Source organism: Nerophis lumbriciformis, linkage group LG15 (assembly GCF_033978685.3).
Source record: "Nerophis lumbriciformis linkage group LG15, RoL_Nlum_v2.1, whole genome shotgun sequence".
NCBI lineage: Eukaryota > Metazoa > Chordata > Actinopteri > Syngnathiformes > Syngnathidae > Nerophis > Nerophis lumbriciformis.
In genome coordinates, this window is record NC_084562.2 from 6835020 (window position 1) to 6850536 (window position 15517).

Consider the following 15517-nt stretch of genomic DNA (forward strand, 5'->3'; position numbering starts at 1 on the left):
AGTGAAACAAAAACGAGAATCTCAAAACACTACCAACCTTGTTCGTAACTCCAACATCTATCGACAATAATCTCACACCGACAAATAAATGTGACTGGCTTCAATACAGCAGGTAAAAAACGGTGGAAACAAAATAGGAGCACAAGACAGGAAGTGAAGCCAAAAACATAGGAAAGACATCCCAAAACTTAATTTAAAAAAATGGCCTAATCCAGTGGTTCTCAAATGGGGGTACGTGTACCCCTGGGGGTACTTGAAGGTATGCCAAGGGGTACGTGAGATTTTTTTTAAATATTCTAAAAATAGCAACAATTCAAAAATCCTTTATAAATATAAATAAAAACCTATCTTCTTTTCCAAATAGTTCAAGAAAGACCACTACAAATGAGCAATATTTTGCACTGTTTTACAATTTAATAAATCAGAAACTGATGACATAGTGCTGTATTTTACTTCTTTATCTCTTTTTTTTCCAACCAAAAATGCTTTGCACTGATTAGGGGGTACTTGAATAAAAAAAAAATTCACCGGGGGTACATCACTGAAAAAAGGTTGAGAACCACATCTACAGGTCGCATACTTGCCACCCTTGAGACCTCCGATTTTCGTGGTTGGGGGCGTGGTTAAGATATATATATATATATATATATATATATATATATATATATATATATATATATATATATATATATATATATATATATATATATATATATATATTTTATTACATATATATATATATATATATATATATATTTTATTACATATATATATATATATATATATATATATATATATATATATATATATATATATATATATATATATATATATATATATATAAATAAATAAAAGAAATACTTGAATTTCAGTGTTCATTTATTTACACATATACACACACATAACACTCATCTACTCATTGCTGAGTTAAGGGTTGAATTGTCCATCCTTGTTCTATTCTCTGTCACTATTTCAGAACACACACAATATACAAATATACATTATAAAATCAATAAGAAAACGGGAGCTCTAATTTGGGAGTCTGAATTAGGATCAGAAGTTCCTATATAAAAATTGCGCACTCACGTCGCCTTTTTGTATTGATTACTGCAGCTGTGCACTGGATTCATTCACAAATACAAACTACAACTCACAAACACTTTAGAGTTAGGCTCCACCATCAGAATGTGTACTTAAACTTATAAAGATCACATGGATATTATTCATGTTATTATTAACCTGTTATACAGGAGGAAAAAGCACACAGGACGTTTCAATTGTTCACAGACTGGTCGCGCTCATCAGAATGACAAGACACTTCCGGTCTGCAGGTGATAGCATTCAATTGGGAAGAAACGCCCTACTGCCCCCTACTGACCAATGTGAATACTGATAAATGTGTAATGACAGCTCCAAAAACGAATTCAAACCACAAAATAAAATAAATAAATCAAGACAAAAATGTGACACATTATGGGTGGGTCACATATGCATGTACAGTAGATGGCAGTATTGTCCTGTTAAAAAGTGTCACAACATTGCTGTTTACGGCAGACAAACTGCTTTACGGTAGACGAAAACTTGACTGCTTTTGTTGTGTGTTGTTACCGCGCTGAGAGGATGTTAATGAAACTGCCTAACAATAAACCCACATAAGAAACCAAGAACTCGCCCTCGATCATTAGCTGTTTATATTGTGGGAAAGCGGACGTGTGAACAGGCTGTCAACACGTCACTCAGGTCCGCATGAATTTTGGGAGATTTTCGGGAGAAAATTTGTCCCGGGAGGTTTTCGGGAGAGGCGCTGAATTTCGGGAGTCTCCCGGAAAATCCGGGAGGGTTGGCAAGTATGACAGGTCGTAACATTTGGATGATTTCAATCCGAAGACTGTTACTTCTGAACCCGTTGTAGTTCTAGAGTATTTATTAGTAGCCAGTTAGAAGGTACATTTTTGACATGACATGACGGATTGTAAACAGAGGTCACGAGTAGGGCTGGACGATGTGGACCAAAACTGATACCCCTGTATTTTTAGGCCGAATGGCAATATACGATATATACTGGTATCTTAAACAAAGGTTGCCTAAGTGTTTTATGGCTAGATAACCAGTGTTGAGAGTAACGTGTTGCTTATTCTTATAAAGCAGTGGTGTCAAACTCATTTTAGATTGGGGGCCACATAGAGAAAAATCTACGTGAAGACCACTGACTGTTCAGTTTGAAACTACTCTCCAGGCACCAAGCCGCTACACTACCGTAGCTTAGTCCGCACGGGCTATGGGGAGAGTCACTTTCAAGCCGAGGAGTAGCTAAACATTTGACACATGGAGCGAGCAGCAGAAAGGTGCTAAGTCGCCAACAGAACAGAACAACATAAACAGATAAGATGAGTGTTTAAGCCGCTACAGGGAGAGAATAGGTTTCTCAAGCAAATTGATGTGTGTAAATAAAGCTGGAGTCACTCACCAATAGCCAAATGCAGTTGCTGGCCAAAGCATTGCATCACTCGGGAGTCGAGAAATCGGCACCGCAGCCGCCATATACTTTTGAAAATGTTGTCGTGCTTCGTCTTGTGCGTAAGAAAAGCTCACGTTAACAGGTAAGGGGCAGGGTTGAGCCAAAGGGAACACTCTGCGCAGAGAAGAGTAAACGGCCGTAACAAAGGCACATCAAATAATACTAAAATACATACTAAGGTTGTACGGTATACCGGTATTAGTATAGTACCGCAATACTAATGAATCATATTCCGTACTATACCGCCTCTGAAATGAAGGCTACCGGTCCGCCACCCCCCAAGCCCACGTCGTCAAAAGAGAAACGTGTGTTCTTGTCCCACATAAAGACTGTAAGTGATAAGAAAAATATATAAAACAGTGAAGTTCCTATTTACCATTGAATGCTGTTTTTCAATTACCGTAAGTCTTCTTGAACTATCGAAATGATTCCAAAGTTTCAAAAGTAAAAGATTTGGCTCATTCTTGTGCTATGGATAATTATGGTGATCCTACAGACTTGTCACATCAGTTCCACGAAGAAAACGGTGTGGTCTAACAGCAGGCGATATCGTACGTGACAGTGAGAGACACGGAAGCCACGGTTTCTACAACAAAGTTCTTCAGAAAAGTGCTACCATAGTGATAAAAAAAAAAACATTCACTATAAATAAATGCAAACTGAAATACAAACCCCGTTTCCATATGAGTTGGGAAATTGTGTTAGATATAAAAAATAAAAGGGAATATAATGATTTGCAAATCCTTTTCAACCCATATTCAGTTGAATATGCTACAAAGACAACATATTTGATGTTCAAACTGATAAACATTTTTTTTTTTGCAAATAATCATTAACTTTAGAATTTGATGCCAGCAACACGTGACAAAGAAGTTGGGAAAGGTGGCAATAAATACTGATAAAGTTGAGGAATGCTCATCAAACACTTATTTGGAACATCCCATAGGTGAACAGGCAAATTGGGAACAGGTGGGTGCCACGATTGGGTATAAAAGTAGATTCCATGAAATGCTCAGTCATTCACAAACAAGGATGGGGCGAGGGTCACCACTTTGTCAATTTGCGTGAGCAAATTGTTGAACAGTTTAAGAAAAACCTTTCTCAACCAGCTATTGCAAGGAATTTAGGGATTTCACCATCTACGGTCCGTAATATCATCAAAGGGTTCAGAGAATCTGGAGAAATGACTGCACGTAAGCAGCTAAGCCCGTGATCTTCGATCCCTCAGGCTGTACTGCATCAACAAGCGACATCAGTGTGTAAAGGATATCACCACATGGGCTCAGGAACACTTCAGAAACCCACTGTCAGTAACTACAGTTGGTCGTTACATCTGTAAGTGCAAGTTAAAATTCTCCTATGCAAGGCGAGAACCGTTTCCCAACAACAGCCAGAAACGCCGTCGGCTTCGCTGGGCCTGAGCTCATCTAAGATGGACTGATACAAAGTGGAAAAGTGTTCTGTGGTCTGTCGAGTCCACATTTCAAATTGTTTTTGGAAACTGTGGACGTCGTGTCCTCCGGACCAAAGAGGAAAAGAACCATCCGGATTGTTATAGGCGCAAAGTTGAAAAGCCAGCATCTGTGATGGATGGGGGTGTATTAGTGCCCAAGACATGGGTAACTTACACATCTGTGAAGGCGCCATTAATGCTGAAAGGTACATACAGGTTTTGGAGCAACATATGTTGCCATCCAAGCAACGTTACCATGGACGCCCCTGCTTATTTCAGCAAGACAATGCCAAGCCACGTGTTACACAACGTGGCTTCATAGTAAAAGAGTGCGGGTACTATACTGGCCCTGCCTATAGTCCAGACCTGTCTCCCATTGAAAATGTGTGGCGCATTATGAAGCCTAAAATACCACAACGGAGAACCCCGGACTGTTGAACAACTTAAGCTGTACATCAAGCAAGAATGGGAAAGAATTCCACCTGAGAAGCTTAAAAAATGTGTCTTCTCAGTTCCCAAACGTTTACTGAGTGCTGTAAAAGGAAAGGTCATGTCACACAGTGGTGAACATGCCCTTTCCCAACTACTTTGGCATGTGTTGCAGCCATGAAATTCTAAGTTAATTATTATTTGCAAAAAAAAATAAAAAAATGTATGAGTTTGAACATCAAATATCTTGTCTTTGTAGTGCATTCAACTGAATATGGGTTGAAAAGGATTTGCAAATCATTGTAATCCGTTTATATTTACATCTAACACAATTTCCCAACTCATATGGAAACAGGGTTTGTAGAAGATGCAGATAAACAAACATTTTTAAAAACAACATTTGAGTTGTGGATACCAACATGTTGTTAATGATCTGGCAAAACAGGCTTATTCCCTTTGAAATAGCTATGAAAATAAACACTATGACATTTTTATTTTATAAAAGCAGCTGTCAGAAGAAAAAAGGTTGGAGACCCCTCATCTAAACTGGGATGTTTTGTAAAAGTCATAAATAGCCATTAGCCACAATATTTGTAGTTCATGCGACTGTAGGGGACTTGTAGGACCTGTACACTGTTGGATTTTAGAGGCTACACTGTACAACACTATGTACACATCTTTTTATTGTATTTCATTCACTCAATATTAGATAAAAACGTTTGATACAACATTAGGATAAATCACAAATGAACAGGAGCAGAACTTTCTTCACACAAACACATTAGTTATCCAACTCTAAAAACTACTAAAGCCATATTTCTCTTTCATAAGATAAAACAAAACGAAACAAAAAAACAGCTTACTCAAAGATTATGTTTATACTACAGGCCAAAGTTGCCCAAATCAGATTTTTTTTAAATTAGATTTTTTCCATCTGACTGTTTTATACTGCAAGTAAAATGTGATTTTTTATCAGACTCCGGTGTAAACACACACGTGGCCCCATTGTGGCCCCAATGTGGCCTCGACGTCGCTTACATGTGCAGTTTGCTTAAGTGAAGACAAAGGAAGTTGAAAATAAAATAAAAGTTGCCACGCCTTTAAAATTTGGTGTTTTTTACGTGAAAGTAAATGAAAGTAGTATAATGTATGAATGGATGTATATAGTGTAATATATTTGGGAGGGTTGTTATCTTTAAATGGCTCTTAAGTAAAGGAGACTGGGACATTAGTGTAGATCTACAGGAGCTTTATTTTTCAACTCACATGCAAGCAAATGCGCCACAGTGTCAATTCCGATCCTTCAACAATCACTATTTCTTCGGAATCAAGATATATATTCATAGATTACATATAGCCTATTATTTGCGCACTACTGACAAGTCATGCACCAAAAATTCGGTCGTCTTAAATAGACTTTGCTCACCGAAACCGGGTGTTGTGATGAAATATTCACTTTCGCTGGCGACTGACTGCGTCTTTCCTGCGCACACGAGTGTTGTAGCTTTGCAAAAGCTGACGAAAAAAGTCACACCCGGGTCACATTCAGGTCGCATTGCGTATAGACTGAAGTCACATTTGAAAAGATCAGATTCCAATCGGATTCAGGACGACCTCCTGATGTTGCCTGGATCTGATGCCAAAAGATCAGATTTGAAGCACTTTGGAGCATTTAGACTGGAGAAAAAAAATCTGATCTGTGTCACTTGAGGGTAAAAAAAACCTGATTTGGTGTGCAGTGTATTGTTGTTAATTGTTTATTGAATGGGTCCCCATTAGCTGACGCTAAGGCGGCCGCTAGTCTTCCTGGGGTCCATATAGGCGCATACAAAATAAAAATACAAAGAATACATACATTACCAAACATTATACAAAAGAAAAGTACAATATAAGATAAAAAAAGCTGGTTAAACCCAGTATTAAAAATTCACGTCATGTGGGCAGCTGCAATAGGTGTATCTTCAAAGCTGTCTTGTATGACAATTTACTTTGTGAGAGATTAATGTGAGATGGCAAGTGTAAACGGGGTCAAAGTCATATATTTTCATCATCGTGGTTTTCACTCTTTTTTTCAATACATAAAGAGATTTACATTTTATTGTTCCATTGTCAGGTTAGTTCCATAAACGAACACTCTAATTGAAATGCACCTTTCCTTTCTCACTGGTCTAAATATATATTAATAAAAAAAAAAATCACAGTTACTTTTAGGTAATAATTACGTTATTTAATTACTATAATTACTATGTGTTTTTGTACACATTATTTAGAATACTCTACCAGTTCATGGAATACACAGTGTCGGCGCTAGGAATTTTCAAAATGGGGTCCCAGGAACCCCATCAAGTCATAAAAATGGGGTCCCACAGTACATTTTTAGCGTCCTACTTTTTTGTAACCGTTTTAAAAACAAATGATAAATGTATGCAATATCCTGTTATGTCTCACTTTCTATATAATGTTTTGGAAAAAGGTTGTCATAAACGTTACTCAATTCATTAAAAAAAAATTATACAAAAGAAAACACATTTTTATGCATATGTAAATGTATTCAGTTATAAACATTCATTCACTTTCTTCTTTCCTTCATGTTACGGCGGGGTTTACGCAGCTTGCTGCGCGGTTCGTTCTCCCGGGATACAAACGGACGACTCCGGACAGGACTTGCAGGTGAGAACATGATTTAATCTTGAAAAAAGAATCAAAGAAGTACAAAACAGAAAACAACCGACAGAACAAGGTGCTGATAGCACTTGAAGCTAGACTTAGCATGAGCTAGGAGGCAAGCAAAACTTTCGTAACAGTTGCGGGAAGCAAACAAAGAAGCCAGGACGAGTGACCGGCAAAGGCAGGCTTAAATAGTGTCTCTGATGAGCAACAGGTGAGCGTCCCGAACACAAGAGGAAGGTCAAAATAGTAAGCAGCTATGGTAACAACTCAAAGGTGCACAAACAGGAACTAAAGGAGTCCAAAACTAACAGAAAACACAAAACATGATCCGGACCACGGATCATGACACTTCATGGATCTAAACTTTACTGCTGCTGGTAGTTTTTTCTATATTTGTATTTAATAAGTTGTAGGTGTATTTATTTCAGTATAAACGCGTAAAAAGTTTTTTGCTTCGGTCATGAAATGATGATAATGGTGTGCCAGGGCATGCATATATTATTTATTCAACGCTTAAATCTCTAGAGTCTACATCAACTTCAGATGTATCCGTCAATTCTAAGTATTTTTTTTTTTTTAATGTTTTTTTGTTTGTTTGTTTTCTGCCCTTGGCCCTGCGATGAGGTGGCGACTTGTCCAGGGTGTACCCCGCCTTCCGCCCGATTGTAGCTGAGATAGGCTCCAGCGCCCCCCGCGACCCCAAAGGGAATAAGCGGTAGAAAATGGATGGATGGATGGATGTTTTCTGCCCCTTTTGTCAAAGAAAACTATGTTTTTTTATGGCAAACACACAAAATATGATGGATATTTTACCCGTTTGTTGACCTACAAAGTATGTTTTTGGGGTGGAGGAGTTTGGTCAGGTGCTGGTTAGCTGTCAATCTAGCGGGAGATAAAAGTGAAGTTTCCATGGACTCACAAAGACTAAAACAACTCATTTACTGGAGACATGGCACAGGATGAAGTTAAAAAGGTTGACTTTACACTCACCTTAGTGTTTACCATGAAGTCTTTCTTTTGACAGCCCCTCGCGGTAAACTTGTTCTAATGCAAACTGAGGCAATATTTGTGATTGATAAAACTTTCAGCGAATCAAAATTTAAGAAATTGTACCGGAAAGTTAATTACTTTGAAGAAGACCAAAAAAAACGCAATAAACAGGGGCGGAAATTTGACCCAGCAAATATAAACAAACAAAACACCGGCAGAAGCGATAATCAATAATAAAAAAAAAAAAGTGCGTTCTTTCTGATTTCAATGCGTAAAAAGACACAAAAAGTGCGTTAACGCCAAAACCGAATACACATCCAGTCCAGAATGATGGGAACGTGGGATTTCAATCATTTGTAGGACTGTATAGAAATATGTCGTATCTAAATTCACCAGAGCATCTTAACTAGACACATTAACTAAAAGCACTTCTCTTGGACGCAGTCAGGGCGTTGAGGGGATCTGGTTTGGTGGCTGCAGGATTAGGTCTCTGCTATTTGCAGATGATGTGGTCCTGATGGCTTCCTCTGGCCAAGATCTTCAGCTCTCGCTGGATCGGTTCGCAGCCGAGTGTGAAGCGACTGGGATGGGAATCAGCACCTCCAAGTCCGAGTCCATGGTTCTCTCCCGGAAAAGGGTGGAGTGCCATCTCCGGGTTGGGGAGGAGATCTTGCCCCAAGTGGAGGAGTTCAAGTACCTCGGAGTCTTGTTCACGAGTGGGGGAAGAGTGTATCGTGAGATCGACAGGCGGATCGGTGCGGCATCTTCAGTAATGCGGACGCTGTATCGATCCGTTGTGGTGAAGAAGGAGCTGAGCCGGAAGGCAAAGCTCTCGATTTACCGGTCGATCTATACGTTCCCATCCTCACCTATGGTCATGAGCTTTGGGTCATGACCGAAAGGACAAGATCACGGGTACAAGCGGCCGAAATGAGTTTCCTCCGCCGAGTGGCGGGGCTCTCCCTTAGAGATAGGGTGAGAAGCTCTGTCATTCGGGGGGAGCTCAAAGTAAAGCCGCTGCTCCTCCACATCGAGAGGAGCCAGATGAGGTGGTTCGGGCATCTGGTCAGGATGCCACCCGAACGCCTCCCTAGGAAGGTGTTTCGGGCACGTCCGACCGGTAGGAGGCCACGGGGAAGACCCAGGACACGCTGGGAAGACTATCTCTCCCGGCTGGCCTGGGAACGCCTCGGGATCCCCCGGGAGGAGCTGGACGAAGTGGCTGGGGAGAGGGAAGTCTGGGCTTCCCTGCTTAAGCTGCTGCCCCCGCCACCCGACCTCGGATAAGCGGAAGAAGATGGATGGATGGATGGATGGCACTTCTCTTGGTCTCTCTTTTTAGTTTTTGATTGTTTTAATCAGTGTTTGCCACCTCATTTTGGCAACTGTTTGTCACAAAAAGTTGACACATAATCTCTGTTTCCACAGGTATCTGGTAAAGAATTTATCCACGCTGTTTAATGCCGGCGGCTACGATGTCGCGACCGCAGAGTACCACCGTAAGGCTGTGTGAGTGCAAATTGCACCCTCAAAGGTGCAATTTAATCATCGCACACTTAAGTGATCATTTCTCCTGAACAAGTCCCTTGAGAGGTCAAAACAGTGAAGAGCCTGAAATTTAAAGGTACACTTGGAAGCTAAAAAGGTTCTTCTAAAAATACATGAAAAGGGTCTGTCTACTGCAGTCAAGTGTGGTAATTGTTGTTGGATGTATTTATTATCTGCGGTGTTACTTTCACACAAGGTGCAATTATTATTTTTCCATAATAATCTTTATCTTGTGTATTTGTACAAAGAAAAATGCTTCCAGAATGATTACGTTGTTTGTCTAATGCTTATTTATATTCATTCTATTTCAGCATGTAATGCTGCAATTTGCCAGCCTTGTCTTGTATGTATGTCTTATTCATATGTGAGATATGTGATTTGTGGACACCGAAGATATGAAACACCCTGAGTGTATGATTTACAGTCCCAACAAGAATTGGGCAGGTCAGCGTGATTCTGCATCTCAAGTATTATGCCGCTAGCTTCGTCTCCATGGCAACAGTGTTACCATGGAGTCACTGATAAAAGTGACACGTTTCATTGCTGGCAGAGCGTAGACAGGCCTCTTTACCCCCAATCATACATACAGATGTTCACTAATGACCACTAATTTTTTTTTTTTTTTTTTTTTTTTTTTTTAAACTTACATTATTGCTTGTGAAGGGTTTTTAATTGGTTGCCCTAGTGTGTGAATGTGAGTGTGAATGTTGTCTGTCTATCTGTGTTGGCCCTGCGATAAGGTGGCGACTTGTCCAGGGTGTACCCCGCCTTCCGCCCGATTGTAGTTGAGATAGGCTCCAAAGCCCCCCGCAACCCCGAAGGGAATAAGCGGTAGGGAATGGATGGATGGATGACGTGCGCCTACATATTTGCACACAATGACCAATTGATTGTGAAGTGAACAACAACATACCAGCTGCAAGGAAAATGTACAAGTCTACAAAATTAGCTGGCTAAATCCATCCGTAAGTACCTTGACGTTTTAAATAAAACTTGTTTTTGTTTGTTTAAAAGAGACCGATATAATTAGATTTTTCACTAAAATAAAATCAATGCTTCAAGTGTTTGTTTGGAAGCAACTTTTGAAGTAACCCAGTAAATCCCTTAAAAAAAATCCAGTACTATTACAGTGATTTGTTTAGTTTTTATTTCTATACCTTTGTATGTAATTTATTTGTTATTTTATTTATTTATTTTAATTATTTATTACACTATTTTATACCATCAGATAGTAGGTAATTGTTTTAAATAAAGTGATTTATTTTCAACACCATTATAGTGGTGCCCAGGGGCGCTGCTAGGGATTTTGGGCCCCATGAAAATAATCTTTACAGGGCCCCCAACACAGTGTCATTATTTTTTCTGTATTATAATTTCATCATCATTAGGGGCCTCTCTGGGCCCCCCTCCATCATGGGCCCCTAGAATCCGTCTCCTTTACCCCCCCCCCCCCCCCCCCCCCCTTTTCGGTGCCCCTGGTGGTGCCACCATTCTGTTGCCATTGTTAATCAAATTAAGTAATTTGAGGATATGTTGGTAAACACCATTAAACAGATGCAATTAAAAAGTACTGGATTTCCTCATTTGCAAAATTGATTGCAATGGATATTGTAGGAGAGGGGATTACTGTAAAGTGGTATTTTACAGCTAATAAAAATTCCAAGCTTCGTATTTTATAAAATGTGAAAAATTATCAAATTTACATTCTGTAAACTACTGCATGGTTCTCACTCTAATCAACTCTCTGAGCCTTAAATTGGTCTCTTAGTCCAGATTGAACTCCCCAAATCAAATAACTTAATTATTAAAAAAACAAAAAAAAAACATGAAAATGTTATTGAGATGCAACTGTATTAAATATTACAGTTAGCACATACTGTAGCTGCAAGACTAACTTAACAAGTGGCAGATGTGACACTAGACAGCAGGGGTGTGTAACTCATTTTTCAATGAGGGCCACAACTCAGTTCAACAGTGAATACATATGAATGTTTATGTACAAACCCCGTTTCCATTTGAGTTGGGAAATTGTGTTAGATGTAAATATAAACTGAATACAATGATTTGCAAATCATTTTCAACCCATATTCAGTTGAATATGCTACAAAGACAACATATTTGATGTTCAAACTGATAAAAAAATTTTTTTTTGCAAATAATCATTAACTGTAGAATTTGATGCCAGCAACACGTGACAAAGAAGTTGGGAAAGGTGGCAATAAATACTGATAAAGTTGAGGAATGCTCATCAAACACTTATTTGGAACATCTCACAGGTGAACAGGCAAATTGGGAACAGGTGGGTGCCATGATTGGGTATAACAGTAGATTCCATGAAATGCTCAGTCATTCACAAACAAGGATGGGGCAAGGGTCACCACTTTGTCAATTTGCGTGAGCAAATTGTTGAACAGTTTAAGAAAAACCTTTCCCAACCAGCTATTGCAAGGAATTTAGGGATTTCACCATCTACGGTCCGTAATATCATCAAAGGGTTCAGAGAATCTGGAGAAATGACTGCACGTAAGCAGCTAAGCCCGTGACCTTCGATCCCTCAGGCTGTACTGCATCAACAAGCGACATCAGTGTGTAAAGGATATCACCACATGGGCTCAGGAACACTTCAGAAACCCACTGTCAGTAACTACAGTTGGTCGCTACATCTGTAAGTGCAAGTTAAAACTCTCTTATGCAAGGCGAAAACCGTTTATCAACAACACCCAGAAACGCCGTCGGCTTTGCTGGGCCTGAGCTCATCTAAGATGGACTGATACAAAGTGTTCTGTGGTCTGACGAGTTCACATTTCAAATTGTTTTTGGAAACTGTGGACGTCGTGTTCTCCGGACCAGAGAGGAAAAGAACCATCCGGATTGTTATAGGCACAAAGTTGAAAAGCCAGCATCTGTGATGGTATGGGGGTGTATTAGTGCCCAAGACATGGGTAACTTACACATCTGTGAAGGCGCCATTAATGCTGAAAGGTACATACAGGTTTTGGAGCAACATATGTTGCCATCCGAGCAACGTTACCATGGACGCCCCTGCTTATTTCAGCAAGACAATGCCAAGCCACGTGTTACATCAACGTGGCTTCATAGTAAAAGAGTGTGGGTACTAGACTGGCCTGCCTGTAGTCCAGACCTGTCTCCCATTGAAAATGTGTGGCACATTATGAAGGACTGTTGAACAACTTAAGCTGTACATCAAGCAAGAATGGGAAAGAATTCCACCTGAGAAGCTTAAAAAATGTGTCTCCTCAGTTCCCAAACGTTTACTGAATGTTGTTCAAATGAAAGGCAATGTCACACTGTGGTGAACATGCCCTTTCCCAACTACTTTGGCATGTGTTGCAGCCATGAAATTCTAAGTTAATTATTATTTGCAAAAAAGAAATACATTTTATGAGTTTGAACATCAAATATCTTGTCTTTGTAGTGCATTCAATTGAATATGGGTTGAAAAGGATTTGCAAATCATTGTATTCCATTTATATTTACATCTAACACAATTTCCCAACTCATATGGAAACAGGGTTTGTATATTTGTCTCATAATGCTATCACAAAAATTCCTTTGCATTTGATTTGATTTGATTTTTTTACACACAAACTTGATTTGAAATAAGTCAGGGTGACAAGCAGATATTTAAGTATTTAAAAATGTTTGGAATGTATGTTTGTTTGCATGGTGAGATGATATTAAAGTTAAAAAGATATGCGATTGCATGCAGGACATTCAATATTTCTGTCAAAATTGTAAGAGTGAATACATTTAGTAAGTAAGTTTATTGATGCACAAATTTGGCCCCTGTGCCATACAGTAAATATTTAATCACAAACACATTCAGCTGAGTTATATACATTATTAATAATAATATATATTTTCCCAATAAATGTAAAGTTTTTGGGGTGGTTTTCCAGGTGTTTTGGTGTTCAGGTAAGTCTGACGTCACCCCCGCCTCGTCCCAGGATGTCTCCAACTTCCCCCTTCGACCCTAAACAAGGAAGTCCCGCCCTTCAACGCAACCGATTGGACGAGAACAAAACCGACCGCGCGTTCGCGACTCTGATTGGCTGCACCAGCCGCTCATCTAATGCGATCAGGCTTTGCCTTTCAGCGTCAGGTGGAAACTCGCCCCGTGGGAGAACGGGATACAAACTTGGTTTCAGTCTATCGGGAAGTTATTTTGGAACAGTCGGCGAATGTTTTCATAGATAAAAGGAAATTGACGACACAAACCAACACTTGGAAAATGAAGAGCTTCAAGAACCGACTGAAAAAGCACGAAGTTAACATCACTGTGAGTAGAATGTTGTTGTTGGTGACGAGGTCGGCGGCGTTTTGTTATACTTGAATTAGCTTTAGCTTTGTGTAGGTGAACGAAGTTACACGTTTTCTGATACAAATGTACAATTTGTATTGTCCTCTTTCATATCCACGCCTTGTTGCCACGGTGGTCCCGGTGGAAGTTAGAAGCAAGCACCTGCAGTAGCTTCGAGTCCCTTGTTGTATACAGAGGGGGTCCAAAGTAGGGCGCTGGGACCATTTCCGGCACGGTGCTCCTTTTTTAATTGTCCCCCTTCATAATCTAAAAGGAGAATTAGTTCATTATGAAAGCTGCTCTTTGTCACAAACTTCAATCCTGGCCTTGTCCTGGTCCGACCATGTTCACTTCGCCCCACTAATACACATACAAGCAACAGAAGATAACAACATGTTACAAAAGTGTTTTACTACACTCACAAGAATATAGCAACCATTATAGCATTCATTTTTATATCCTTAAAGGGGTCATATAAGGATTTTTTCTACATTTTCTACATTACGATCTGAATCGAGGATGTCGTTGTGGCTTGTGCACCCCTTTGAGACACTTGTGAGTTAGGGCTATATAAATAAACATTGATTGATTGATTTAAAACACTTGTGGTCTACATCAGTGTTTTTCAACCAATGTGCCGCTGTGCAATACAGTCTGGTGTGCCGTGAGATACAGTGGGAGATTATGTAATTTCACCTCCATCCATCCATTTTCTACCGCTTATTCCCTTCGGCGTCGCGGGGGGCGCTGGAGCCTATCTCAGCTACAATCGGGCGGAAGGCGGATTAAACCCTGGACAAGTCGCCACCTCATCGCAGGGCCGACACAGATAGACAGACAACATTCACACACTAGGGCCAATTTAGTGTTGCCAATCAACCTTTACCAGCCGGAGTACCCGGAGGGAACCCACGCAGTCACAGGGAGGTCTTGCAAACTCCACACAGAAAGATCCAGAGCGCAGGATCGAACCCAGGACCTTCGTATTGTGAGGCAGACGCACTCACCTATTTGGGTTAAATTTTTTTCTTGCAGACCAGTTATTATAGTCTGCAAATAATGTGCCGTTGTTGAGTGTCTGTACTGTCTAGAGCTCGGCAGAGTAACCATGTCATACTCTTCCATAAGGCTGCAGCTAACGATTATTTTTCTATCGATTAATCTATAGATTATTTTTTCGATTAATCGGTTAATCTATAGATTATTTTTTTCGATTAATCTATAGATTATTTTTCCTTTTACCGATTATTTTTTTTTATTTAAAAAGAAGATGAAAAAATAAATGTAGGCCAGTTTTTTCAAAAGGCATGGCTTTTATTTACAAAAAAAAAAGGTATGGCCACTCAGTCAACATTGACAACAACATGACAAAATATTCTGTAACAATGTAAACATTTAAAACTTTTAACATTTAACCAAATTAAAGGTAGCTTATTTGCTTTTTAATGTACAAATATAAAATTAACATACAGTGCAAATCTTAATATTCTGCAATAGTATAAGCATTTCAAAAGTAAAAGTATTGCCTATTTTGCTTTAAAATGTGCAAAAATAAAGATAAACATCCAATACAAAAAAGTGCGTAATT

General features: G+C 39.5%; 2 protein-coding genes across 2 annotated transcripts in view; both read left to right on the top strand.

Annotated features, from left to right (window-relative positions):
* The window catches only part of LOC133615758 (mortality factor 4-like protein 1), a 30429-nt gene extending 20856 nt beyond the window's left edge, over window positions 1-9573 (top strand). The window contains exon 6 of the mRNA XM_072914861.1: window positions 9489-9573. Coding sequence (XP_072770962.1) covers window positions 9489-9573 — 85 coding nt within the window. The remainder of the gene's footprint in view (window positions 1-9488) is intronic.
* Window positions 9574-13701: 4128 nt separating this feature from the next.
* The window catches only part of LOC133615979 (uveal autoantigen with coiled-coil domains and ankyrin repeats protein-like), a 102392-nt gene continuing 100576 nt past the window's right edge, over window positions 13702-15517 (top strand). Inside the window, exon 1 of the mRNA XM_061974927.2 lies at window positions 13702-13908. Coding sequence (XP_061830911.2) covers window positions 13702-13908 — 207 coding nt within the window. The remainder of the gene's footprint in view (window positions 13909-15517) is intronic.